Source organism: Scyliorhinus canicula, chromosome 16 (assembly GCF_902713615.1).
Source record: "Scyliorhinus canicula chromosome 16, sScyCan1.1, whole genome shotgun sequence".
NCBI classification, from domain to species: Eukaryota; Metazoa; Chordata; class Chondrichthyes; order Carcharhiniformes; family Scyliorhinidae; genus Scyliorhinus; species Scyliorhinus canicula.
The window spans coordinates 126743597-126771306 of record NC_052161.1 but is presented as its reverse complement, the minus strand read 5'-3'; the positions used below and the strand labels follow the sequence as shown (position 1 = coordinate 126771306).

General features: G+C 49.1%; 1 protein-coding gene across 1 annotated transcript in view; it reads left to right on the top strand.

Moving 5' to 3' along the window:
• Positions 1-2613: 2613 nt before the first annotated feature.
• LOC119979421 (probable glutamate receptor) overlaps positions 2614-27710 on the top strand; it is a 59612-nt gene continuing 34515 nt past the window's right edge. Inside the window, exons 1-6 of the mRNA XM_038821625.1 lie at positions 2614-2782; positions 5464-5540; positions 10216-10238; positions 11977-12039; positions 14372-14554; positions 16991-17217. Coding sequence (XP_038677553.1) covers positions 5474-5540; positions 10216-10238; positions 11977-12039; positions 14372-14554; positions 16991-17217 — 563 coding nt within the window. The 5' untranslated portion in view covers positions 2614-2782; positions 5464-5473. The remainder of the gene's footprint in view (positions 2783-5463; positions 5541-10215; positions 10239-11976; positions 12040-14371; positions 14555-16990; positions 17218-27710) is intronic.

The following is a 27710-nucleotide window of genomic DNA, read 5'->3' as shown; positions in this document are numbered from 1 at the left end:
CCATACAGTGTGTGTGCACACTTTCCCATACCGAGTGTGCGCACACTTTCCCATACCGAGTGTGCGCACACTTTCCCATACCGAGTGTGTGCACACTTTCCCATACAGTGTGTGTACACACTTTCCCATACCGAGTGTGCGCGCACTTTCCCATACTGAGTGTGTGCACACTTTCCCATACCGAGTGTGTGCACACTTTCCCATACCGAGTGTGCGCGCACTTTCCCATACTGAGTGTGCACACACTTTCCCATACCGAGTGTGCGCACACCTTGTCATCAGTCAGACAATATACCAAAAAGACCCTAACCTCTATGGAACCAGCTCAGCAAGTATTGCAGATCAGAGACAGAATCTTACAACACAGAAAGAGGCCATTCACCCCTTTGCGTCAGTTCTGGGTACTTGAAAGAGTTGTCCAATTAGTCACAATCCCCTGGACTTTGTCAATGGTGCAGCAAGTGTTTTCTTTTCAAGTATTTACCCAATTTGCTTCTGAAAGTTTCTGTTGAATCCATTTCCACTGTCCTTTCAAACAGGACATTCCTTGCCATAGCAACTCCCTGCGTTAAAAACAAAAGTTCTCATTCCCCACCACCCCCACCACCACCTCTGGTTCTTTTCTCGCGGTCTTTAATGGAACAGGCTCGCTGAACGGCCAATAATCAGACTGGGAACCAGAGATACAAAAGCAGGAGAGCACAGTTTAACTGTGTGCTGGGAGGATTATGTAACTCAGAAGAATGTTCAGTGCTTCAGCCTTTTTTGCAGAAATGTACTTATCCTGCAGCTTGAATCGGACACTCTGGCTGTAACTCTGCCAGCAATGGGGCTGACAGACAATCCAGCTCTTGCCCAACAAAGTACGGATGGATCAAGGCTGCAACTGGCCTCGGTTAACTATTTAACTCCAGTTTACCAGCCAGATTGAGAGTGACTCTGCATTTCCCTTTCTCTGTTGGAAACCAGGCTCCCTTCTCATTCTGAGCTGTGAGACGCCAAATACTACTCAGGATGGCTGACAGCAACAACTGGCATTTATAGTGTGCCACTAAAAACGCCGCACGGAGCTTCTCAGAAGTGATTATGAAACAACATTGACCTCGAGGGTCCTCAGGTAGTCAATGAAATAGATCACTTTGGTTTGTGAAGGGCCTGTCCTACATGCCATGCGCACAGGTCCATTGTCAGTGAAAACTGGTTTGAAAGATTCAGCCTAAAGAATGGCAGACAGGGGCGGCGCAGTGGTTAGCAATGGTTCCGCGGCGCCGAGGTCCCAGGTTCGAATCCCGGCTCTGGGTCACGGTCCGTGTGGAGTTTTCACGTTCTCCCTGTGTTTGCGTGGGTTTCACCCCCACAACCCAAAGCTGTGCAGGGTAGGGGGGATTGGCCACACTAAATTGCCCCTTAATTGGAAACATAAATAATTGGGTACTCTTAAAAAAAAATTTTTTAAGAAAATAATGCCAGGGAAATATGCACACCACTGCCCCTCGCCTCTTGTCCTCCAATTTAAAATCCTCGTCAGCATCTGCATTTCTGGATCATGTCTTCAGGCATAACTCCTCATGGATTACAACTGTTCCAGAAGAAAGTCCACCAGCACCTTCTCAGGGGAAACTAGGGATGGGCAAGAAATGACAAATTTGGAGTGTTCTACTCGTGACTAGTGCTGATACTTGGGGGATAAATATGATCCGGCACACGAGGGGGAAACTGCCCGGCACCCCCCCCCCCCCCCCCCCTTCAATGTAGAGGATATGGGGATAAGGCTGGAAAGTGGAATTGAGGATGATCAGATCAGTCATGATCTCATTGACTGGTACAGCAGACTCGATGGTTCGAATGGCCTACTTCTGCTCCAATGTCTGTTGGCCCCTTTGGGATCTTCACATCCACCTGAGAGAGCAGATGAGGCCTTGATTCAACATCTAACCTCAAAGAGAGTACCGACAACAATGAAGCGCTCCCTCGGTATTGCCGTGTCAGCCAAAAAGGTAAGGGGCTCAAGGTCTCACACAGAATTCTGATCTAGGATTGAGGCATATGCAAACAAAGAGTCAATCAGACTCGGAACATTAGCTACATTCTCTCTCCACAGAGGCTGGCAGACCTGCCGAGATTGTCCAGCGTTTTCTGTCTTTGTTTCATATTCCAGCATCCGCGGTAATTTGCCTTCCTATATAATCCTCCTCTATATGTTGTATAAATAGGATGCATGTGGGGAACTAGTGAGTCATTCAGAAAAAATCTTCAGCCTGCCTGCGCTCTCCTAACTTGTTCGAATTTCTTGTGAGCTACATGGTCAGTGTCCCTCAATTATCAATCTTGCTGCCTCGTGACTAGGCAAGACTGCAGGCAGAAATTACAGACACTTGCCACCACAATACATTTTGTTTCTCTCTCTCATGGCTGGTGGGCGGGAATTGGGGGGAGAGGGGGGAAGGGGGGATGGTCATTCCCCAGCTTTGGAGAAGGGAAAATAAATCACTAATCAGTTTAACTACCTACAGATAGCCCTCAAACTAATTTAACACTCAGGCTCCAAGTATCTTCCAGTGAGTAAAGTTTCCTAAACTGGCTCCTCCTCGTCATTCCAAACCCCTCCCTCATCCCCAAACACTCTTCATCTCAGCTGACCCCAACCATTCGAATGTTGGACTGATTCCACAGGGACAGAAAGGGAAAGGAAAGTAACTCTTGGTGCTGACGCCAGTGTAAAATGTGCTGCCTGGAGTGAGGAAGTCTACAGTTTTCTATGTGGCATCACATCTATATCTGAGTAAGTTATTTTGTTACTCATCTTGGGGGGTTCTAGATAAAATAAGGAGGATTGAATTATCTTTCGTTTTTAAAACAAGTGTTCAGGGCACATCATAAGGAGATTCTGTTCTGCCTCCTGGCTTTGATCATTGGGCTGATGTGCCGCAGGATTGAGAGAGAGTGAGACCCACACTGTGTCTGTCAACCTCCTACTCTTCTACTTTAGTGCCTCTTCGCTCTCTTTGCAAATGGGAAAACCAGTTTCGCAGTGAGGGGGTCTGGCTCTAAACTTGCATTTTTAAGCAATAACATCTGGATCCCTCGAGCTCTCAGAACCATTCAGATGAGTTGGCCCCTGTTTTTTTCCAAAGCTGCTCAGGAACGTTGCTTTTTATTAACTGTCTACTGCACTCTTCTGATACGTTTGTGATTTTTCGGCAAGAAAAGAAGTGCATATAAACTGCTGGATTGCAGCAGGATAGGGTGTCAGAAGTTAGATGTTGCAGAGTGGGTTAATCTTTCCACCTTTTAAAACTAAACTTAGAGTACCCAATTCATTTTTTCCAATTAAGGGGCAATTTAGCGTGGTCAATCCACCTAGCCCGCACATCTTTGGGTTGTGGGGGTGAAACCCACGCAAACACGTAAACTCCACACAGACAGTGACCCAGGGCCGGGATCGAACCTGGGACTTCGGCGCCTTGAGGCAGCAGTGCTAATCTTTCCACTCTTGGGCCACACGATGAGTTTGTCACCTCGCTCTGCACCTGAGGGAAGAGGTGGAGTGAGCACTGCGGGAAACCCTAGCCCACCCACGCAATTGGGTGCAAGGCGGACTGTAAACACCCTGGCCGATTTTACCTTCCATCCAAGTCAGTATTGCGTGGGGTTCTAAAGCTCACCCAATACCAATGGGAAGGTTACGTTAACATTGGCTCCCTATTTGGTCTTCAGATTGGTTCTTTCTTCTCAAAGGGTGATGGTGGTTGTGGCAGGGAGTGGGGAAGAGGGGGGGGGGGGGGGTGGGATGGATCAGCACTCTGCCTGAGGGCAGTCCATGTCAGAGAAACGGGAATCCATAAGCCCACCCAAAGTTCCAAACCACTAGATGTCAGGAAATCCCGTCCCTGAGATCGCCAATACTTTGTTGGTTGCAGCAGGTATTACACTTGAGGGACCCCTTCAGGAAACACAGAAAAGAAAGAACTTGCATTTATGTAGCATCTTTCATGGCCTTCGAGCATCCCAAAGCATTTTGTCGCCATCAAAGTGCACCAGCTGCTGTAATGCAGAGAAATGCAGGAACCAAATTATGCACAGCATGGTTCCACGAGGGGAGGGGAGGAGAAATTGAATTACAGAGCGAGGTATCAAGGTTTGGAATTCACTGCCCGAAAGAAGAAAGTGTGGAGGCATGGAACTAATTGAATAAATTAGCTAAAGAGAGCAGAGTGACCTCTTTCTCTGCTGTAAGATTCTGAGTCTATGATCATTTGTTTTAGTGATGTAATCATAATAATAATCTTTATTGGTGTCACAAGTAGGCTTACTTTAACATTGCAATGACGTTACTGTGAAAATACCCTAGTCGCCACACTCCGGCGCCTGTTTGGGTACACTGACAGAGAATTCAGAATGTCTAAATTCACCTAGCAAGCACGTCTTTCGGGACTTGTGGGAGGAAACCGGAGCACCCGGAGGAAACCCACGCAGACACGGGGAGAACGTGCAGACTCCGCACAGACACTGACCCAAGCCGGGAATCTAACCCGGAACCCTGGCGCTGTGAAGCAATAGTGCTAACCATTGTGCTACCGTGTCGCCTGATTGTTGGCAGAAAGCTAAAGGTTTCCCAGGGAGAACTCAACTCCCCTTCAAAATAGCTCCATGGGATTCTTTACCTCCACCTCAGAGAGCAGACAAACACTCAGTTTACTCGTGACATCTCATCTGAATGACAGCTCCTCTGGCAGTGCAGCTCTGGCTCACTGTCCGTGTGGAGTTTGCACATTCTCCCCGCGTCTGCGTGGGTTTCGCCCCCACAACCCAATGATGTGCAGGTTTGGTCAATTGGCCAGGCTAAATTCCCTCTTAATTGGAAATCGCAAATCGCGTACTCTAAATTTATTTTTAAAACTATACTTGCCATAAATCCACAGTAGATTCAAACTCAAAAATCTGGCAATTATTTATTAACTAGAAGGAAACGGAATGGGAGCAATGTTTCAAACTGCCAGAAGAACCTTTACAATAATCCAACAGTTTTGTGGCCACTTTCAGTGGCAGCTTCTTTATTAGATTAAATTCTCAAGCTACCCGATGAGGAATGAAACTCATGTTCTATCTACCGAATTATTATTGCAGGTTTCTGGGGTTCCCTGGTCTAACAACGTAGCAACAACACCAAGTCCCTGTTGTTCCTCTGGTGTCTCAGCTCAGGGCCGGGTGGCCTAAGCTATTGAGCTGGACAATAGCTTAGGAACCAAACCCTATTTTCCTGCTTGGCTGTTTCCACTAATTGGAAATGGATCAGAAGCTTTGGAGGGTGGCGAATGGCCAGGCGGGTATCATGTTTGCCAGGATAGGGTCAACCTGAAACAAGGGTGGGGGGGGGGCTTTGTCCTGCTTCTAACCCAACACAATGCTGCCCCCCAGCCCTGCCTCAGTGCTTCTTTTACTGCTGCATTTGTCTTATTCCAGGTCGATCATTATGAGGAACGTTATGAAGTTACTGCTCTCTGTGACCGTACTGCTGGCCCTCACCATCGCTAGGACAGGTATGAAGGTGGAACATTGTAATTTGCAGAACATTAAAAGGAAAATAGTTAAACAGAAAGCTTTACGCTTTTTTAAAATGGAAGAAGTTGCATTTCTATAGCGCCTTCGGGAGCTCAGAATATCCCAAAGCATTTTACAGCAAATGGAGTGTTTCAAAGTGTTTACGCACTGTTGTAATAACAGCCAATTTGTGCAAAGCAAGCTCCCACAAACAGCAATCAGCTAATGACCTGATAACCCTTTTTTAAGAAATGTTGTTGACTGAAGGATAAACATTGGTAAGGACAGTAGGGAGAACTCCACTACTTTTCTTCAAAATAGTGCTGTGAGATCTTTAAACCCCGAGAGGGGTCCAAGTTTAATTTCTCAGCTGAAAGCTGGCACCCCGGACATTGCAGCACTCCCTCAGTGTCACCATCCGGGTTTGGTGCTCAAGTCTCTGGAATCATAGAATTTACAGTGCAGAAGGAGGCTATTCGGCCCAGCGAGTCTGCACCGGCCCTTGGAAAGAGCACCTACTTCAGCCCACGCCTCCACCCTATCCCCGTAACCCCACCTCTAATGTTTTGTTCACTAAGGGGCAGTTTAGCCATGGCAAATCCACCTAACCTGCACATCTTTGGACTGTGAGTGGAAACCAGAGCACCTGGAGGAAACTCACATAGACACGGGGGCGGAATTCTCCAACCCCCTGCAGGGTCGGGGAATCGCCCGGAGCCGCTGTAAATCCCGCCCCCGCCGTGGCAGGATTTCTCCGCCACTCGGGAATCGGCGGGAGCGGGAATCACGCCCCCCCAATCGGCGTGCCCCCCGCGCCGATCGCCGTGCCCCCGCGGCGATTCTCCGGCCCGCAATGGGCCGAAGCCCCGCCGCTAACAGGCCAATCCCGCCAACGTGGTTTAAACCACCTCTGTGCCGGCGGGATTGGCGGCGCGAGCGGGCCCCGGGGCCCTGGGGGGAGGCGCGGGGCGATCGGACCCCGGGGAGTGCCCCCACGGTGGTCTGGCCCGTGATTGGGGCCCACCAATCGGCGGGCGGGCCTGTGCCATGGGGGCACTCTTTTTCTTCTGCCGCCGCCACGGCCTCCAACATGGCGGAGGCGGAAGAGACCCCCCCCCTACTGCACATGCGCCGGTGGTGACATCAGCGGCCGCTGACGCCTTTGAGGAGGCCTGGCGCCGGAGAGGTTGGCGCCATTCCGCCTCCCTGGGACCCCCTGCCCCGCTGGGTACGGAAGAATTTCACCCGGGGACTCTGCACAGTGACCTGAGCCTGGAATTGAACCCGGGACACTGGAGCTGCCAGGCAGCATTGCTAACCACTTAGCCACCGTGTTGGACTTGACAGCACAACCTGCTGATTCAGAGGTATCCTCACAAATATTTATCTCCTAACAAAACGTCACTGAAAAGCGAGCAGCTGCTCATTATTGCCTGACTGATTGTGGAAGCTTGCTGTGATCAAATTGGCTGTCGGCTTTCTCATTATACTGAAATGGCCACTTCAAAAAAATATTTAATTGGTTGTAAAACGCTTCAGGATTTCCTGAAGTAATGAAAGGCGCTATATAAATACACGTTCTTTCTGTTCTTTACAGTGGCTGCAATTCTTCTCAATAGGTGGGTTCATAACACGGTCAAACAGGTTGAGCGTCAACTTGCAAATCCTTCCAAACATGCTGGTGGTAAGAGCGGGAAAGGCTCCAGGCCGTCCACGCTTGATGTGGAATGGTGCCCCTCAAGCTATGTGCTCCCGCAACAGTCTAGTGACCTGTACCGGGAATTACTAGCTGTAGAATCAGACAGTGTCTGCCTTAGAGGCCGACTAGGTACTGGAAGAGAATTGGAGTGGAAACTCTACTCAAGGTGCGTAGGATTGAGGGTGAAAGGGACGGGGGGGGGGGGGGGGGGGTTAAGAGTTTGTAATAAAGCCAATGTTTGACATTTCGTAAAAACCTGGAAACTGTGTGCAAATTGGATGGTCAGGTAAAGGTGAGAAGGTATTCAGCTGTGATGTCTCACTCATGGAATAGTCACTGGGCAGCACGGTAGCATTGTAGATAGCACAATTGCTTCACAGCTCCAGGGTCCCAAGGTTCGATTCCGGCTTGGATCACTGTCTGTGCGGAGTCTGCACATGCTCCCCGTGTGTGCGTGGGTTTCCTCCGGGTGCTCCGGTTTCCTCCCACAGTCCAAAGATGTGCAGGTTAGGTGGATTGGCCATGATAAATTGCCCTTAGTGTTGGGTGGGGTTACTGGGTTATGGGGATAGGGTGGAGGTGTTGACCTTGGGTAGGGTGCTCTTTCCAAGAGCCGGTGCAGACTCGATGGGCCGAATGGCCTCCTTCTGCCCTGTAAATTCTATGAACGGTGACCACACCGGGATGGGGTATCAGCGGGCGGCTATTAACCCTCAAAGCCTCTTTGTGAAAAGAGGAAAGGAAAGTTGAGAAACTTGTTTTTCGAAGTGAGGGGCGGAGCTATTTTCTTTTCTTTTATTATCTCACTTGCAGCGGGTTCCGCAGCAGCGAGCCCCTCGTGTTCATCATCTTCCTGAGCTTGGGCTCACATCAATTGGCATCCTTTCATCAGCTCTCCGATCTGAAACCGGATGCAAATCTCCTCCCCCACCCCGGGAAGCTCTTTATCCTTCAGTCCATCTCGGAGTGAAATTAATGAAAATAAAGATGGCCTCAGTGAGATTCTGGACTGTAGCTCAGACTCAGACAGTGGTGAAGCAATTGAAGGCTGGGGTTCTTTTATTTAAAGAAAAAAAAACAAGCCTGTTTTTTCCTGAATGATTATTAATGATTCAGAGCCCCAGCGTGTTGGCTTCCTTTATGCTCTTCATTCGATTGTAAACTTTCCTCTTTGGAGAGGAGTGAAAGGCCTCTCTTGTTCAGTCCGAGCTGTTTTATCAGTTTCATTGTGGACATTCAGGAGCGAGAGATGGTCATGAGCGAGGGAGGCAGAGCAAAAGTGCCACTGGGGACTCCTCCAATAAAACACACAAGAGATCATTTTGGACAAGACTTTCAGCTTCCCACAGCGTCACAGGGCAGAGAGCTGATGGCTTCTTAATCACCTTCTAATCAATGCAGGAGATGTTGCAGAACAGGGAGAGAGGTCAGGCATCTTGCCTCAGTCAGTAAAGGCTGCCGGAATATGAGTGAAATTCCTCTTTTGATGCAAATTAATCGGATGCTTTCAGAAGGCCACCAAGGAATCCACACCGAGCAGTTCAAAGAAACTTAAGTTTATTTACAATAACTATTAAATACACCACACGGCAGACCCCCAACTGGGTCTGCCTTGCCAGTCCTAACTGGCCAGCTTTATATATATCACACAACATACATAGGTCTCCTGCTCCCTTAACGGGGGAGCTCATATTCTGCAAGGTCCACGGGGAAGTTCATTGTTCCCACCCCGTAAGATATTTGCGGACTCCAACAGATGCAGCTTTTCTGTTGCTACCTAATTAGCGCTGAAGTTAGGTTTCAAAATAGATCTGCTCAAAATCATTAAGGGGGTTTGCTAAGATGACTAAGGTGACGCGGTTTACACTTGTGGGAGCTGGAGGAGAAAATTAAAGCGTAAGCTAGTAAATCTGTAGAGATAGCCACAATGTGGTTTAGCTAAAAAGGAGAAATAAGAAAGGCTATTTGATACTAATTGGAAAGTTTTTCCAAAGGGTTGGTGCAGGCATGATGGGCCAAATGGACTCCTTCTGTGCTCGAAGATTCAAGACCGCCCAGAGCTGTGATTCTGGTGGTGGGGAACTGGCATGTTCTTGTTTTTCAGTTAGAACCCCGTTGATGCCCAAGCCACACAGATCAACGTGTTGCAGGTTTGACTCTCAAGTCTGCCTCAATTTAAATTCAGTAGAGCCACAGGGGTCTTCAATTAAGCTCAAGAGGGCGGGACGGTGATACAGTGCTTAGCACTGCTGCCTCACGGCGCCGAGGACCTGGGTTCGATCCCAGCCCCATGTGGAGTTTGCACATTCCCCCTGTGTCTGCGTGGGTCTCACCTCCACAACCCAAAATAGATGTGCGGGGTAGGTGGATTGGCCACGCTAAATTGCCCCTTAATTGAAAAATATTTATTTATAAAACAAAACAATTGAGCTCAGTGACTCTTGAGCTAGGAATGGGATTGTGGGGTGGCCTGTGGGGTGAGGGGGGAACAGAAAAATTAGCTGCTAATTGCTAACCAGCGCCTCCTGCTGGACAGTCAAATGAGAACAGAATATTGCTTTGTTCTGCTATGTTTTACAAGTCTAGTAAAACGTGAGGGGCCCAAACCCAATGGTCTCACGGTTCCCCCACAGCACAGTGCGACTCCCACTCCCTCGAAAGGCATCATTTCCCAATGGCCATGCAGAGATGGCCAGTGAGGTTTAAGATTAAGCTTGATTGTGATGCTCCCATGGCCGAACAGTTTGCTCTCACTGACTGTCTCTACTGATCACCTGGACAAGGTAGCAGAGGGCAGTGGGTATTTACAGAACCACGGCTCACCCTGATTTACAGGCCAGGAGGGAAAACAATTGCCTTGTGTGTTTTACGTCAATGCAGAATTAAGTTCTTCAATATCCAAATTGTAGATAATATTTTGGACGTTTTTGTTGCTTCGATGCCAGACTAAGATTGGGTCCCTTTTCTTTTCACAGGTACTGTGGAGGTCCCTCGAGAGGTTAGTGTGACCTTTTCACACTCACAGGGTGGAATTTCACTCCTTTAATATTCCTGAGATTTTATAAATATTTCATATATGGTTAGCACTGCTGCCTCGCGGTGCGGAGGACCCGGGTTCGATCCCGGTCCCGGGTCACTATCTGTGTGGAGTTTGCACATTTTCCCCGTGCCTGCGTGGGCTTCACCCCCACAACCCAAAAAGATGTGCAGGGTAGGTGAATTGGCCACACTAAATTGCCCCTTAATTGGAAAAAAAGAACTGGGTACTCTAAATTAAATGAATAAATAAATAAATAAATATTTCATATTAATAATTGTACCCTCTACGCATTCCCAATATATAAATATTCCCTGCATAGATAAATAATCCCAATATAGACAAATATTACCTATATATCAAAATATTTCCAATATTGGTTAACACTGGTTAACACTGCGGCCAGGAACCTGGGTTCGATCCCGGCTCCGGGTCACTGTCCATGTGGAGTTTGCACATTCTCCCCATGTCTGCGTGAGTCTCACCCCAAAGGGTAGATGGATTGGTCACGCTAAATTTCTCCTTAATTGGAAAAGAAACTTAAAAAAAATATTTCCAGTATAAATGTAGCCAATATTTTATTTTCCCTCTCTGTAGAAACATTCTCCGTGTATAGTTTGTCCATATATATATATATATATATATGTCCTGTACATGAATAAATACTTCCTCTGGAAAGATATATTCTCCACGTACATAACGTTAAATGACTTGGACTTGGCACATTGCCAAAAATTGCAGCTGACTCATAAAAATAAAAATGTAGTTAATTGAGGAGAGGGCTGTAAGTGACCTCAGGAGTACATGATAAAATTTGTAGATCTAGATATAAATATGAAATTCAATTTGAAGAAATGTAAAGTGATAAATTTGGAGGGGATGAATAAGGAGTGAGGACAAGTGCAGAAATAGTGAAAGTGAAAAAGGGGAAGAGCTGAAAATCTTCAGGGTTTACTCAAATACCTGATGGAAGGCAGTTATGAAACGTTGAATAAAGCACATAGGATCCTAGACTTTATAAACAACAACTTGTACATACAAAGCACCAGTGAAGTAGGTAAACATCCCGAGGTGTTTTGCAAGAGTGTTATCAAACAAATGTTGACACTGTGCCACACAGAGGAGGTGACAAAGAGTTTGGTCAAAGATCAAAGAGAGACGAGAGAGAGAGAGAAAAATTCCAGAGCTCAGGACCTTTGCAGCTGAAGGCAAATAACGTTTAGAACATTAATGCATAAACTATAAAACACAATCATTTGTTAAATACTGTACACAGCAAGTGACTTAGTTTACATTTTGCTTTGGGATGACTACTGGGATTCCTTTCCTGCAATTTGCCCAAAAGGCAAGTTCCTCAACTCAGTTGAACTGAACGGGAGTAATCCGAGGTTGACCACAACACCATTGGGAGGAGAAAGCCAAAGAGATGGAATTCTTCTATTAACTTCCCACGCAGCAGAACAGGGAGCTCTCTGGGAAATTATCCATGTTCTCTCTCAGCTAGGCGAGGTGGGCAAGCCCAACGCAGAGACTCTGGCATCACCAAAGTTAAATCTTCTCCCGACTGCTAAATCCTCCTGGCTGTCCACGTTATCCAGAAGAGATTAGCAAACTTCACAAGTTCTTGAAAGAAAGAGAATGATCGCACTTGCTAACCAGGAGCCGGCAACAAATAAATTATTTTCCTCTTACCTTCCAGCTGGTGCAGGACAGAGAAAAGAGGCAACTTTCTGAGCAGACTGTGATGGTCACCACCATTCTGGTAATGTTTTCTTTAACAGCATATTGTTACACACACACACAATCACGGCCACATAAACAGCAGCAATCACTGCCATTGGAAATAAATCTCCACTGCCAAATATTTATGTGCAGGAACCTTTATTATCAGACAGACACCAGGGGCGCAATTCTCCGCACTCACGACGGTGCGGAGAATAGCGGGGTTCGTAAAATTTTACGGCCACGCTAGTCTGACGCCCTCCCGCTATTCTCCCCCCCCACGCCCGACTCCCGATACGAATCGCTGCTGCCGTTTTTTTACGGCCAGCAGCGATTCTCAGCTGGCCGATGGGCCGAGTTCCAAGCCCTTTACGGCTGTTTTTACGAACGGCAAACACACCTGGTCTGGCCGTTCGTAAAAACGGCCGCAAAGTGCCGATTTTTAAAACCATGGCACCGATTGGCACGGCAGTACCACGGCCGTGCCAAGGGTGCCATGGGCCCGCGATCGGTGCCCACCGATCGCGGGCAGCGGGTCCGATACCCGTGCACTCTTTGTCCTTCCGCCGCCCCGCTGTATCACTTCGCGGGGCGGCTGAGGGGCATCCCGGCCCGCGCATGCGCGGGTTTCGCGCAAATGCGCGATGACGTCATCCGCGCATGCACGGGTTGGAGTCTTCCAATCTGCGCATGCGCGGCTGACGTCATGTGACGCGTCAGCCGGCCCAAACTCTGGCAAGCGGGCTTAACTAAATTCGTTACGCCCGCGATGCCGGAGTTTACGGCCGCGGCATGCTAGCCCTGACCGGGGACCAGAATCGGTTCCCGGTCGGGGAGGGGGAGGCTGGCGTCAAACCCGCCCGGATTTGACGCCAGCCTTACGATTTCTCCCTCTCTGGGAGAATCGCGCCCCAGCTTCTTCCTTTACAATTAAGCATAGAAAGATAGAATCCCTGCAGGGCAGGAAGAGCCCATTTGGCCTATTGGGTCTTCACCAACCCTCTGAAAGGGTACCCTACCTAAGCCCACTCCTCCACCCTATCCCCGTAACCCCACCCAACCTGCACATCTTTGGACTGTGGGAGGAAACAGGAGCACCCGGAGGAAACCCACGCAGACACGGGGACAGTCACCCAAGGCTGGAATTGAACCCAGGTTCCTGCCGCTGTGAGGCAATTCTGCTTTGGAAGAACAAAGCCACAGTCATTATCACAGCCCCAGCATTGAGACAGGTTAGATAGTAGCTTTTCACTTTCAAGGTTCAAATCCAGCCCATGATTGTTTGAAGACAATCCACTCTGCTTGAGTCAGGCTCCTGCGTGAGATTACTTTGGCCAGCTCTCCGCGACCATGGCCGTGCAGCACCAAACAGCCATTAAACTGGAAATCTTGTCCATACAGGTCAGAAGGAAGGCTGATGTTGGGAGAATGGAAAGAGTTTTGCTGCGTGAGCTTAATGGTAAATGCTGGGAATTTCCTCTAGAAACTGGAGGGAAACAGACCCAAAGCCAGAACAAAACTTCAACGCCATCAGTTTGGAGGTGGATTCATAGATTGTTCTCCTCGCTGGTGCCCCACTGCACCGCCTCATCCTGACCCTAATTTGGATTTTTTGAATGACAGGAATTCTCGGGTTTCACATCAGGGTCACCATTTGAACAGAAAAAGTGACATCATCTGTACTAGTCCATTTACCAGGGCAATACCATTTATCACAATAATGCAACTCAATGTATATCTTAGTGTAAATAGCTCAGGGCTGCCACTCGATTTTGCTTCTTTTAAGGCTGTGAGCTCATAATCCAGGCCGATGCATGCAGCGCAGTGCTGAGGGACGGCTGCAGGATTGGAAGTGCTGTTTTATGGATGAGTCACTAAAGCAGAGCCCCCAGTGGCTGTAAAAGATCCCACATCCAACAATAACCCCGGTTACCATAAAACCCTCACTAAAGCAGACGGCCTGGTTTTTAAGCACGTTGTTGACTGTGGGAGATTGTGGTGGGGAGTTTGACTGCCTCATTTAAAGCTGTCACTACACTTCTAAAGCACTTAATTGGCTGTGAGGGGCTTTGGGATGTCCTGAAGTTGTGAATGGTCCTGCATAAATGCTCTTTTATGCAAAAACCTCCATCCGAAGTACATTTCATGTTGACTTGCGTGGTGAGGTTAACATGTACAAACCCTGGATGTAGCAATCGGGCAACCAGAATGGATAGAACTCATTGAAAGGTTCAAACACTCGGTCAAATAACAGCCGATTCACTCAGGCAGGAAATAAAGAAAAGGTTTAACATTTGTAAAGCATATTTCATCGGTAGGATTGGTTGGCTTAACACACTGATGGAGTTTTCCTGATGTTTTTCATTCAAAAGCAAAGCCCATTTATCATGGCCAAACCTACAGGAGATTTAGAAGGATTCTGCATCGATCTGCTCCAGTTACTCGCGAAAAGGTTAAAATTCCGCTATGAAATCAAGCTTGTGAAGGACGGTTTCTATGGAAGCAGACTGGAAAATGGCAGCTGGACCGGAATGCTGGGAGAACTGATGTCAGAGGTTTTTAAGTTTAAATTTTTGGACGCAAGTGACATTCATTGGCCATTTCCCCTTGCCTGAGGGGGTGGTGGGCCCTCTTCTGCATGAGTAAATTCAGCCTAGGCCTCTGGATTACTAGTCCAGGACCAGAGTCACTACGCTGCTATTTCCCGTTAAGTAGGTTGGCTTTCGCTGTCCATGGGTTGGCATGAGTAGATTGTAGTGATTGGATTCCAGAGGTCAATGGCAGAAGTTGACATGATGCCCCTAATGCGCCTCCTGCAGGTAGGTTGCTGAGTTTTCTATCTGGCCTGAGTGATGAGGTGCCAGATTCCAGGCTTTAGATAGAACCATCATATGTGGTCTCGGCCCCGGCCACACAAGTGGCCTTTTGTGAAATCGCAGTGCGGGTGGCAAGGAGATTCGCTTCAGCTAAGCGACAAGGGTAAAACAGACACATCTCTCAGACTGTGCAGGAGTCAAAGGTTAAATTTCCATGAAGCAATCTATACACTGAAAATAGTAATGGCAGCCCCATTCCCCCCAACTCCCCATTCCCCCATCCCCCCAACCCCCATTCCCCCCAACCCCCCAATTCCCCCTAACCCCCCATTCCCCCTAACCCCCCAACCCCCATTCCCCAAACCCCCAACCCCCATTCCCCAAACCCCCAACCCCCCCATCCCCAACCCCCATTCCCCCAACCCCCATAACCCCCATTCCCCTTAACCCCCCAACCCCCCATTCCCCTTAACCCCCCAACTCCCCAAACCCCATTCCCCCCAACCCCCCATTCCCCCTAACCCCCATTCCCCAACCCCCATTCCCCCCAACCCCCCTACCCTCCCAACCCCCCATTCCCACTAACCCCCCATTCCCACTAACCCCCAACCCCCCATTCCCCCTAACCCCCCAACCCCCCCCAACCCCCATCCCCCCAACCATCCCCAGCCCCAACAACCCCCCATTCCCCCCAACCCCCATTCCCCCATTCTCCCAACCCCCCATTCCCCCTAACCCCCATTCCCCATTCCCCCCAACCCCCCATTCTCCCTAACCCCCCAACCCTCCATTCCCCCCAACCCCCCATTCCCCCTAACCCCCCATTCCCCCTAACCCCCATCCCCCCAACCATCCCCAGCCCCAACAACCACCCACATCCCACCAACAACCACCCCCCAACCCCCATTCCCCCTAACCCCCATCCCCCCAACCATCCCCAGCCCCAACAACCACCCACATCCCGCCAACAACCACCTCCCAACCCCCCATTCCCCCCAACCCCCCATCCCCCCCAACCATCCCCAGCCCCAACAACCACCCACATCCCGCCAACAACCACTTCCCAACCCCCCATTCCCCCAACCCCCCATCCCCCCATCCCCCCCAACCATCCCCAGCCCCAACAACCACCCACATCCCGCCAACAACCACCCCCCAACCCTTCATTCCCCCCAACCCCCCATCCCTCCCAGCCCCAAAAACCACCCCCTTCTCCTCCCCTCCAATCATTTTTTTATATTTTTATCTGGTGAAGAGAAATGTTCAAAGAAAATTACAAAAGCAATCACAATCTATTTAAGTCCTGGTGATTTTTCTTCAGGGTGGAACATGTAGAAACATGGGAACATAGGAGCAAGTGTCGGCCATTCAGCCAAATTGAGCCTTCTCCACCATTCAAATAGATCATAGCTGATCATCTACCTCAATGCCACTTCCCTTCCTGTGCTATCCCCATATCCCTTGATGTCATTCGTGTCTAGAAATCTATCAATTTTGGTCTCGAACATGTTCAATGACGGAGTTTCCACAGCCCTCTGGGTTAGAGAATTCCAAAGGTGCACCACCTTCTGAGTGAAGAAATTCCTCCTCATCTCAGTCTTAAGTGGCCTGCCCCCTATTCACACAGCACTCTCCTAGAGACTGATCTTCAATTGCTGGAGACTCCAGGTGAATCCAGGAGGGTTGGCAACAATTAATGTGCATGGGGTGCCCTAAAGACACAGAATATAGAACATTACAGTGCAGTACAGGCCCTTCTGATGACACAAGCTCTCCTGGAGGAGGCAACAAGGGCTTTAGTTAGGGAAAGGTGTTACCTAACCTGTACACAGCGTCAAGGGTTGTTCCTGGCCCCCCTGGCTTAATGAAGGGGAAGATCAGGCATTGGGCCTGCTCCTGATCATTTCCTGCCGAAATCTGTGGTTTTGGGAAGTGTGGCCCACCGTCAAACAGCCCCCCCCCCCCCCCCAGCACTCATTGTATCGGACAGCACATGAGGAATGGATGGCATAAACACCTTTGGGTTCTCCGTCCGTTCACAGTCAGTATGGTGAGGGGGGCAGCCTTGCCCCCTTGATGTTCAAAGATGTGTAACTTCAAACCTGCTACTGTCAGTGAGAGGGAGCAGGTAAAGAAACAAAGTGACCTTGACCTCCTCTGGTTGACTCTTGACAGGAGGCAGACATAGCCGTCGCTCCACTGACCATCACGAGGGTGCGTGAGGTGGCGTTTGGCTTCACCCGTCCATTCATGTCTGTGGGGATCAGCATCCTGGTGCGCAAGGACTCCAACTCCCAAGGTGCCAGCCTTTTCCAGTTCCTGAGCCCGTTCTCGGCTGAGACTTGGCTCGGCCTTCTCATCGCCTATGTGTTGACCTGCTTCTGCCTGTTCCTTGCAGCAAGGTATTCTTTGAATGTTTATCGGATTTAGTCTGACCGAATTGCAGTAGAATACAGCATCAGTAAAACTGGATTCCTGTTGTGGGAGAAAAGAGAGGAAGGAAATGGTGCGGGCAGGGAGGGGGAGAGGACGGGAGGAGATAGAGAGAGAGAGAGAGAGAGGAGGAGGAGAATAAAAGAGGTGTTAAAGAAGGAAAACAAGAAAATCTTTTCTGCATTCCTCCACTTGATATTTTCCATTATATGTCCTCTTTCAAACCCAGCTGGCACAGAAAGATGCAACACCAAGTTATTCCTTTTCTTTTTTAAATTTAGAGTGCCCAATTATTTTTTTCGAATGAAGGGCCAATTTAGCGTGGCCAATCCACCTACCCTGCACATCTTTTGGGTTGTGGGGGTGAGACCCACGCAGACACGGGGAGAATGTGCAAACTCCACACAAACAGTGACCCGGGGCCTGGATCGAACCTGGGGACTCAGCGTCGTGAGGCAGCAGTGCTAACCACTGCGCCCACTGTGCCGTCCCCACCAACAGATATTTCCATGAATCATTCACCATGCTCAGATCACACAGAGGAAGATAGAGTTATAGAATCATATAAACATTTGCAACAGAGAAGAATGTTGGGAGTGACAAGGGAGCGACGTGGGGCGCGATTCACCGGTAAAATGGCTAATGTTAATTTTGGATGAGAATAGTGGGGTGTATGCTGTCAGCTATAATGGCGCGATCGCGATCTGTATTCACCCGCACCTAGTCCAAAAAAAAAGAGCCCCCATGTGAAATCCGCCATGCCCAAGTCCCCAGGTGTCCGAGTCCCCAGGTGTCCGATTCGCTCGACTCGCTCCTCAGCTGCTCACGGCTAAAGGGGATCTGCATTCACATGGTCACTCAGCACTCCCCACCAGTCAAGTCAGAAGGATGGCAGCCCGGAGATCTGCCCCTTGATTTGTGGGTGCTGACCTGACCAGGCGCCTGGAAGTCGTGGAGGAGAGGTGGAGGCAGCTGGGTGAGCAAAGCTACCTGGAAGCCGTGGAGGAGAGGCGGAGGCAGCTGGGTGATAAATGCCACCTGGAAGCCATGGAGGAGAGGTGGAGGCAGCTGGGTGAGAAATGCCACCTGGAAGCCATGGAGGAGAGGTGGAGGCACTAGGGGAAGCAGCTGGGTGAGCAATGCCACCTGGGAGGCAGTGGCAGCTGCAGTGCTGAACGACCAGGAGGACCGCCGTTCAATGTCGGAAGATAACCAACAACCTCCTGAGAGCTGCGAGGGTAAGTTACCACTTCTCTCCTGGCATCAATCCCACCTGCCACCCTTCAAACTTCCAGCCCCCTGCCACCAATCCACTGGGTGACAGCTCGCACCCACCCAACATCCAACCCCCAAGTTTGTTCCTCAGGACCCCCTGGCACTCACCATCACAACCCCTTTAACATCTAGGTGCGGTGCCCACATATGCCACCTGCTATAGAACCCCTGGCCCATCAAGTGTGTAGCTCACAATGTCCTCTCTTTGTCCCGCAGAAGATAGCCCATAATAGGAAAAGGGTGAAGGCCGGGTGGGGAGGTGGTGAAGAAACCTAGAGATTCGAGTCCTCATCCTCCTCTTTAGGAAAGGGCCCTGGAGATCACGGGATTGTCCGAGGAACGAGCAGTGACTGACAGTGAGCTTGGGCTAAGTCAGAGAAGTGAGGATCCACTGCCCCTTCATCCAGATGACCTGTCTCAAGTGATGTCCCTCTCACTGACATGTCCATTATCTTGCAGGATCAGCATCTGATGAAGCCGGGCCATTCAGGGTCACCCCCCCCCCCCCAAGAGATCACCTCGGTGGAAATCTCCAAGGAGATCACAATGCGTCACAGCTATCACCCACACCTTCCACCATCACAGAGATACACACCTCTGTGGTGACATCAGCAGCCACGCTTCTGGGTCACTACCTGGTGAGCACCACACAGCAGTCTTCTGCATCGCATGGTGTCTGTCAGTTCATCAAACAACCATAAACACCTGTACATTCTGGCAGGTCGCTGGCCTCCCTTTCTGGCCCCTTCCACGGCCTGATGGGTGACCATGTCTTGAAGGTGTGTGGTGGCCCCAGCCCATGAGTTGCTGCCTGCGTTGGCCTTGCTGCCTTCTTCAATGTCTGCCTGTATCAGCTGAGACAGTCAGTGCAACGGAAATCTTCGCGGGATCATCAACAACATTCATCTTTGTGTGTGGAAGGATTTGGAGGAGTGGGACCGAAAATAAGTCTTCCATCCCTGGGTGTGTCTGTATTTCTTGGTTTTGTTTTAGTGTTGGAGCTGAAGTTAGCCAAAGAAGGTGTAATTTCGATCTCTCTGCCATCCAAAGACTATCAAAAAGAAAGAGAAAGGGAGATACAGATCAGGGAAAAAGATAAAGAGAGAAAGTTTGAACTTCAGAAAATGGCCATGAAACATGACAGTCAGTTAAAATTGGCAGACGTAAAGGGAAACGTACAGTTGGAGGATAGTGATGTGGATAGTGAGAAGGAGCGTCATAGTCGAAGGATTGGTAGGAATCTATTTAAATATGTCCATGCAGTGCCAAGGTTTGATAAGAAGGAGGTAGAAGCCTTTTTCATTTCATTTGAAATGGCCCCAGGACATGTGGATATTGCTGATTGAAACAAAGCTGGTAGGGAGGGCTAGTAAAGTGTTTGCATCACTATTGGTGGAGGTATCTGGGACGTATGAGGAGGTGAAAAAACCCATCTTAGGTGCATATGAACTAGTGCCTGAAGCTTCCAGACAAAGGTTTAGAAATTTAAGGAAAGAATTTGGTCAAACATACAAATTCTAAAACATACATGGGGCGGGATTCTCTAATCCCGAGGCAGAGTGGCCACGCCATTGTAAACGCCGTCGCATTTTATGACGGCGTGATCAGGCCGAACCTACGACTAATTCTGGCCCCTACAGAGGGCCAGCATGGCACTGGAGCAGTTCACGCAGCTTCAGCTGCTGATACCGGCGCGAACTGTGCGCTGCGGTATTCCGCGCATGCACAGTGTCGCTGGCGCCAACGCGCACATGCACAGTGGCTTCCTCCAACGCACCGGCCCCGACGCAACATGGCGCAGGGCTACAGAACATAGCACATAGAACATTACAGCGCAGTACGGGCCCTTCGGCCCTCAATGTTGCGCCGACCTGTGAAACCATCTGAAGCCTATCTGACCTACACTATTCCATTTTCATCCATATGTCTATCCAGTGACCACTTAAATGCTCTTAAAGTTGGCGAGTCTACTACTGTTGCAGGCAGGGCGTTCCACACCCCTACTACTCTCTGAGTAAAGAAACTGCCTCTGACATCTGTCCTATATCTACCACCCCTCAATTTAAAGCTATGTCGCCTCATGTTGGTCATCACCATCCGAGGAAAGAGACTCTCACTGTCCACCCTATCTAGCCCTCTGACTATCTTATATGTCTCTATTAAGTCACCTCTCAGCCTTCTCCTCTCTAACGAAAACAACCTCAAGTCCCTGAGCCTTTCCTCGTAAGACCTTCCCTCCATACCAGGCAACATCCTAGTAAATCTCCTCTGAACCCTTTCCAAAGCTTTCACATCCTTCCTATAATGTGGTGACCAGAACTGCACGCAGTACTCCAGGAGCGGCCGCACCAGAGTTATGTACAGCTGCAGCATGACCTTGTGGCTCCAAAATTCAATCCCCCTACTGATAAAGGCTAGCACACCATATGCCTTCTTAACAGCCCTATTAACCTGGGTGGCAACTTTCAGGGATTTATGTACCTGGATGCCGAGATCTCTCTGTTCATTTACACTACCAAGAATCTTGCCATTAGCCCAGTACTCTGCATTCCTGTTACTCCTTCCAAAGTGAACCACCTCACACTTTTCCGCATTAAACTCCATCTGCCACCTCTCAGCCCAGCTCTGCAGCTTATCTATGTCCCTCTGTATCCTATAACATCCTTCAGCACTATCCACAACTCCACCGACCTTCGTGTCATCTGCAAATTTACTAACACATCCTTCTACACCCTCTTCCAGGTCATTTATAAAAATGACAAACAGCAGTGGCCCCAAAACAGATCCTTGCGGTACACCACTAGTAACTGAACTCCAGGATGAACATTTGCCATCAACCACCACCCTCTGTCTTCTTTCAGCAAGCCAATTACTGATCCAAACCGCTAAATCACCTTCAATCCCATACTTCCTTATTTTCTTATCAAACGCCTTACTGAAATCCATATACACCACATCAACCGCTTTACTCTCATCCACCTGTTTGGTCACCTTCTCAAAAAACTCAATAAGGTTTGTGAGGGATGACCTACCCTTCACAAAACCATGTTGACTATCGCTAATCAACTTGTTCTTTTCAAGATGGTATAAACCCTATCTCTTATAACCTTTTCCAACATTTTACCCACAACCGAAGTAAGGCTCACAGGTCTATAATTACCAGGGTTGTCTCTACTCCCCTTCTTGAACAAGGGGACAAGATTTGCTATCCTCCAGTCTTCCGGCAGTATTCCTGTCGACAAAGACGACATAAAGATCAAGGACAAAGGCTCTGCAATCTCCCCCTTGGCTTTCCAGAGAATCCTAGGATAAATCCCATCTGGCCCAGGGGACTTATCTATTTTTACACTTTCCAAATTTGCTAACACCTCCTCCTTGTGAACCTCAATTCAATCTAGCCTGGTCGACTGAACCTGAGTATTCTCCTCGACAACATTGTCTTTCTCCAGTGTAAACACTGACAAAAAATATCCATTTAACGCTTCCCCTATCTCCTTTGATTCCACACACAACTTTCCACTACTATTCTTGATTGGCCCTAATCTTACTCTAGTCATTCTTTTGTTCCTGATATACCTATAGAAAGCCTTAGGGTTTTCCTTGATCCTATCCGCCAATGACTTTTCGTGTCCTCTCCTCGCTCTTCTTAACTCTCCCTTTAGATCTTTCCTGGCTAACTTGTAACTCTCAAGTGCCCTAACTGAGCCTTCATGTCTCATCCTAACATAAGCCTTCTTCTTCCTCTTGACAAGTGCTTCAACTTCCTTAGTAAACCACGGCTCCCTTGCTCGACAACTTCCTCCCTGCCTGACAGGTACATACTTATCAAGGACACGCAGTAGCTGTTCCTTGAAAAAGCTCCACATTTCGATTGTACCCATCCCCTGCAGTTTCCTTCCCCATCCTATACATCCTAAATCTTGCCGAATAGCATCATAATTGCCTTTCCCCCAGCTATAATTCTTGCCTTGCGGTACCTATCCCTGCCCATTGCGAAAGTAAACATAACCGAATTGTGATCACTATCGCCAAAGTGCTCACCTACATCTAAATCTAACACATGGCCGGGTTCATTACCCAGTACCAAATCCAATGTGGCCTCGCCCCTTGTTGGCCTGTCTACATACTGTGTCAGAAAACCCTCCTACACACACTGCACAAAAACTGACCGAGTGTGTCATGTGAATATGCTTAAAAGGTACTTTGAAAGGGAAGGAGAGAAAAAGGAGGAGATTTTAATGATTCTAACTCAAAGTGATGAAGCAAATCCAGGTGACTGTGAATTTGACATACCTCAAATTAAATTGGAAACGAGGATGTCCTTAAAAATTGGGATTAATTAGGGCAACATGGTGACCTAGTGGTTAGCACAGCTGCCTCACGGCGCCGAGGTCCCAGGTTCGATCCGGGCTCTGGGTCACTGTCCGTGTGGAGTTTGCACATTCTCCCCGTGTCTGCATGGGTTTCACCCCCACAACCCAAAGATGTGCAGAGTAGGTGGATTGGCCACGCTAAATTGCCCTTTAATTCAAAAAAATAATTGGGTATTCTAAATTTATAAAAATAAAAAAATAAAAAAAATTGGGATAAATTGTTGAGTTATCTTCCAGAGGAAAAACGGACTGACTTGAAAGAGTTATTGATATCATATGGGCAAGTTTGTCGAGATAAGTTGGGAAGCACTAAAATGGCGATACACAATGTAGATATGGGAAATGCTGTTCCAATCAAACAACATCCATATAGACTTAACCCTTTCAAAGGATGTGGAGATGCCGGCGTTGGACTGGGGTGAGCACAGTAAGAAGGGGCTGGTTTAGCACAGTGGGCTAAATAGCTGGCTTGCAGTGCAGAACAAGGCCAGCAGGACGGGTTCAATTCCCGTACCGGCCTCCCCGAATAGGCGCCGGAACGTGGCGACTAGGGGCTTTTCACAGTAACTTCATTGAAGCCTACTTGTGACAATAAGCGATTATTATTATTATTATTATTATTATTAAGGGATTTCCGGTGGCGGCTATGAAGGAGTAAGTCGCACATTTGGTGGCTCCTGCTCTGATCGGTCTTTTGGACCTTTTGCCCCGATTTTTTAATGGACTTGAATTGTAGAACGGATGTTAGTGGCAATTCTCTACTGAATTCCCACTTCGGTGCATGGAGAGAAGGACTAAAAGTGTTCGTAAGGGCAGAAACAAAAAGACAGAGAAGACTTGGGCTGTAGTTGCAACAGGGGACAGCATGGCGGAGGGACGAACCTCTGGCTTGTCGACCCAGCAGTCTATGGAGCAGCTGATGATGCAAGTCATCCAGGAGGGCTTTGTTACGCAGAAACGGGACTGCTGGGGCCTGACAAAAGCGTCAATTGAGCGGTTGAAGCTCAGGTTGGAAGCCCAGGATCGGGTGATCCAGTAGGCGGAGAAGGCGCTGGCTGAGCAGGTGGAGCATCAGACTGCGGTGGAGGTGGAGATGAGGATGCTGAGGGACCAGCAAAAGAAGCTTCTGGAGAAGGTGGAGGACCTAGAGAATAGGTCCCGCCGGCAGAACCTAAGAATTGTCGGGCTCCCGGAGGGGTGCGAAGGAACGGACGCTGGGGCATACGTTGCAAGCATGTTTGAGAAGCTGCTGGGGGATGGGGCATTCTCCCGGACCTTGGAGGTGGACAGGGCTCACAGAGCACCTTCGAAGAAGCTGCAAATGGGAGACCCCCCCCCCCGATGGCTATGGTGGTGAGATTCCACAGGTTCTTGGATAAGGAGCACATTCTGCAGTGGGCCAAGCAGACACTGAGCTGTAAGTGGGACAACAGTTTCCTGCGGGTTTACCGAGACCTGAGTGTGGAGGTGGCCAGCAGGAGAGAAGGCTTCAATCAGATCAGGGCGATCCTTTTCAAGAAAAGGGTGAAGTTTAGACTGTTATACCCAGCCCGTCTCTGGGTAATGCATGAGGATCAACACTTTTACTTCGAGTCGCCTGAGGACGTGTTGGACTTTGCAAGGGCTGACGAAGGACTGAAAACTTTTGAATTTGGCTGCAACATTCGTGTTTCTGTTTTCTCTGTTTTGTTTCTCTGTTTTTGTAAAGAGTTTCTCGATTTGCTTGGAACCGGCAATAGAGCTGAGTGAGTTTAGGTTTTCATTTGCACTGTTGGGGGATGGAGGTGTATTAGTTTTGATCTTGGTGTTTTTCAGTTGGGAAATTATATGGGGATTGTTTGATGTTGGAGTTTGTTTGCATGAGCGGGGCGGGGGGGGGGGGGGGGGGACAATAGATGGGAGACTATCTGGCACCAAGGATGGGGGCTACCAAGCTAGCTGGGTGAGCTAGCTCTCGGAAGTGCAGTGGGGGGTGTGCATATGTTTGATTTAGGAAAGGGATTGGGTTACAGGGTGTTGTTGCCCGGGGGGGGGGTGAATGTTCTGCTGGCGAGTGAGGGACTTGGGCTGAGGGACAGAGAGGAGGTCGGGGGCGGGAGCTGCCTGGGGATGGACCGGTGGAGGTGCGGACCCTGGGCTGGTGGTGGGCCTAGAAAAAGGGGATGACTGATCGGCAGAGGGAGGGGGGTAATGAGCCCCCCAACTAGGCTGATCACCTGAAATGTTCGAGAGTTAAATGGGCCGGTCAAAAGGGTACGTGTGTTCACGCATCTTGGGGGGACTGATGGCGGACGTGGTAATGTTGCAGGAGACGCAACTTAAGGTAACGGACCAGGTTAGACTGAGGAAAGGCTGGGTCAGTCAGGTGTTCCATTCGGGACTAGATTCAAAGACTAGAGGGGTCGCGATCCTGATCAATAAGCGGGTGGTGTTTGAGGTGGGTAGAATAGTCTCGGACGCGTGAGGTCAGTACATTATGGTCAGTGTGAAACTGGAGGGGGTGTAGGTGGTATTAGTGAGTGTATATGCGTTAAATTGAGATGATGTGGAGTTTATAAAGAGGATGCTGGGGAAGATACTGGACCTGGACTCGCACAGGTCAGTCATGGGAGGGGACTTCAACACAGCTATTGACCCTGGCTTAGACTGGTCAAGCTCGAAAACGGGCAGGGTGCCAGCAATGGCAAAGGGACTAAAAGGGTTCATGGAGCTGATGGGGGGTGGAACCATGGAGCTTCGGGCAGCCGGGGGTGAACGAGTTCTCCTTCTACTCACACGTGCATAAAGTGTACTCCCGGATTTATTTATTTATTTTGAGCAGGGTCTTTCTGGCTGGGGAGTGGACACCGGGTACTTGGCGATCACAATCTCAGACCATGCACTGCATGCGGACCTAATCAGATCTGTCAACCTCGGATCTGTCAACGCAGTTGATGAGATGCCCCTGGAAGAACAGTTCTTCATAGATCTCATTTCAACTGAGGACCAGATGAGTCCAACCATAAAAAGTGAAGATTTCCTGAGCAGTCATTGAATTTACAGTGCAGAAGGAGGCCATTTGGTCCATCGAGTCTGCACCAGCCCTTAGAAAGAGCACTCCACTTAAGCCCACACTTCCAACCCATCTCCGTTACCCAGTAACACTGTCTAACCTTTTTGGACACTAATGGCAATTTAGCATAGCCAATCTACCTAACCTACACATCTTTTGACTGTGGAAGGAAACCGGAGCACCCGGAGGACACCCACACAGATACGGGGAGAACGTGCTGACTCCGCACAGATAGTGACCCAAGCCGGGAATCGAACCTGGAACCCGGGAGCTGTGAATCAACTTTGCTAGCCACTGTGCTACCGAGCTGTTGTGACAATAGCTGATACCATCAAAAGCAGATGGACAACTCCTAGTGTTGATGAACTCCTAGGCCCTGGACTTATTTGAGCAGCTGTATGTTCCAGACAGCGAGTGGCCAGACGATTACTGCGACTCTCAACAAGATATGCTGCCGCAGTTATTCGATGAAAGTTCACTGAGAAATGTCACACTGAATACCACCAAAACGAAGCCAAAGCATAAGGGTCTGAGTACTCTTAAAATATTCATGAAAACTACAGCAAAACCAAATGACTCATTCTTCAGTCCTGAAGTTGCACAGCGTTGAATGTTGAATAAACGTTCTGCAGCAAGACTCACTGCTGACTTTGAAATTGGTCGTCTCCTGCATGAACACATAATTCCATGTGCAATGTCGTACTTTACAGGTCGCCTTTGCAGATGATACTGACTCTGATGATGAAGATTATGATGATAATTACGAAGACCATGAATACGATGAAGAAAATAAAGGCTCGGAGGGTGAGCCAGATGAGGACAACTATGAAACGCGAGTCAGGTTGTTTCGTGGGAGTGATGGTGAACTAGATGAGGAATGCTGTGAAACACTACTCCGGTGGATTGGCAGGAATGACGAGGTGATGACAAGGGACGCCCAGTCTGCGGAGGACACCGAGAGGGGTGAAAGCTCTAAGATGGCGTATGCAGAGACTGAAAGGGTGTTAGCAGTAGCAGACACTTCAGATGAAAACGACTCAGCTGTGAACAAATTAATAATGGAAGATAAAATACCCGTTCTGATTGAGTGAGTGATTGAGAGTTCATGTGAGTTGGCGAGTGACTGACTGCATGTTGATGAGTGATTTGAGGACATGCACTGATGTGTGGGGCTGCATGTTTGTGGGTGGGTGCATGTTTATTTGTGGGGGAGTGCATGTATTTGTGGGTGATGTGTGGGTGGGTGCCTGTCACAGAGTACATGTGTGTGTATGATATGTGAGAGTTTCTGTGTGACTGTGTCAGGATGCATGCAATGCTTGTGTGAGTGAATCCCCGTCTGCGTGATTCTCATAGCCGATGAGCTGTGTGTGTTGCCACCATGGCGATTAGAGTTTGTCCTGTGTGTGTCTCCGCAAAGCCCATGGCATGATGCCCCCCATAGCTGATGAGTTGGGACTGAGTGATGCCCCCCATAGCTGATGAGTTGGGACTGAGTGATGCCCCCCATAGCTGATGAGTTGGGACTGAGTGATGCCCCCCATAGCTGATGAGTTGGGACTGAGTGATGCCCCCCATAGCTGATGAGTTGGGACTGAGTGATGCTCTCCATAGCTGATGAGTTGGGACTGAGTGATGCCCCCCATAGCTGATGAGTTGGGACTGAGTGATGCCCCCCATAGCTGATGAGTTGGGACTGAGTGATGCTCTCCATAGCTGATGAGTTGGGACTGAGTGATGCCCCCCATAGCTGATGAGTTGG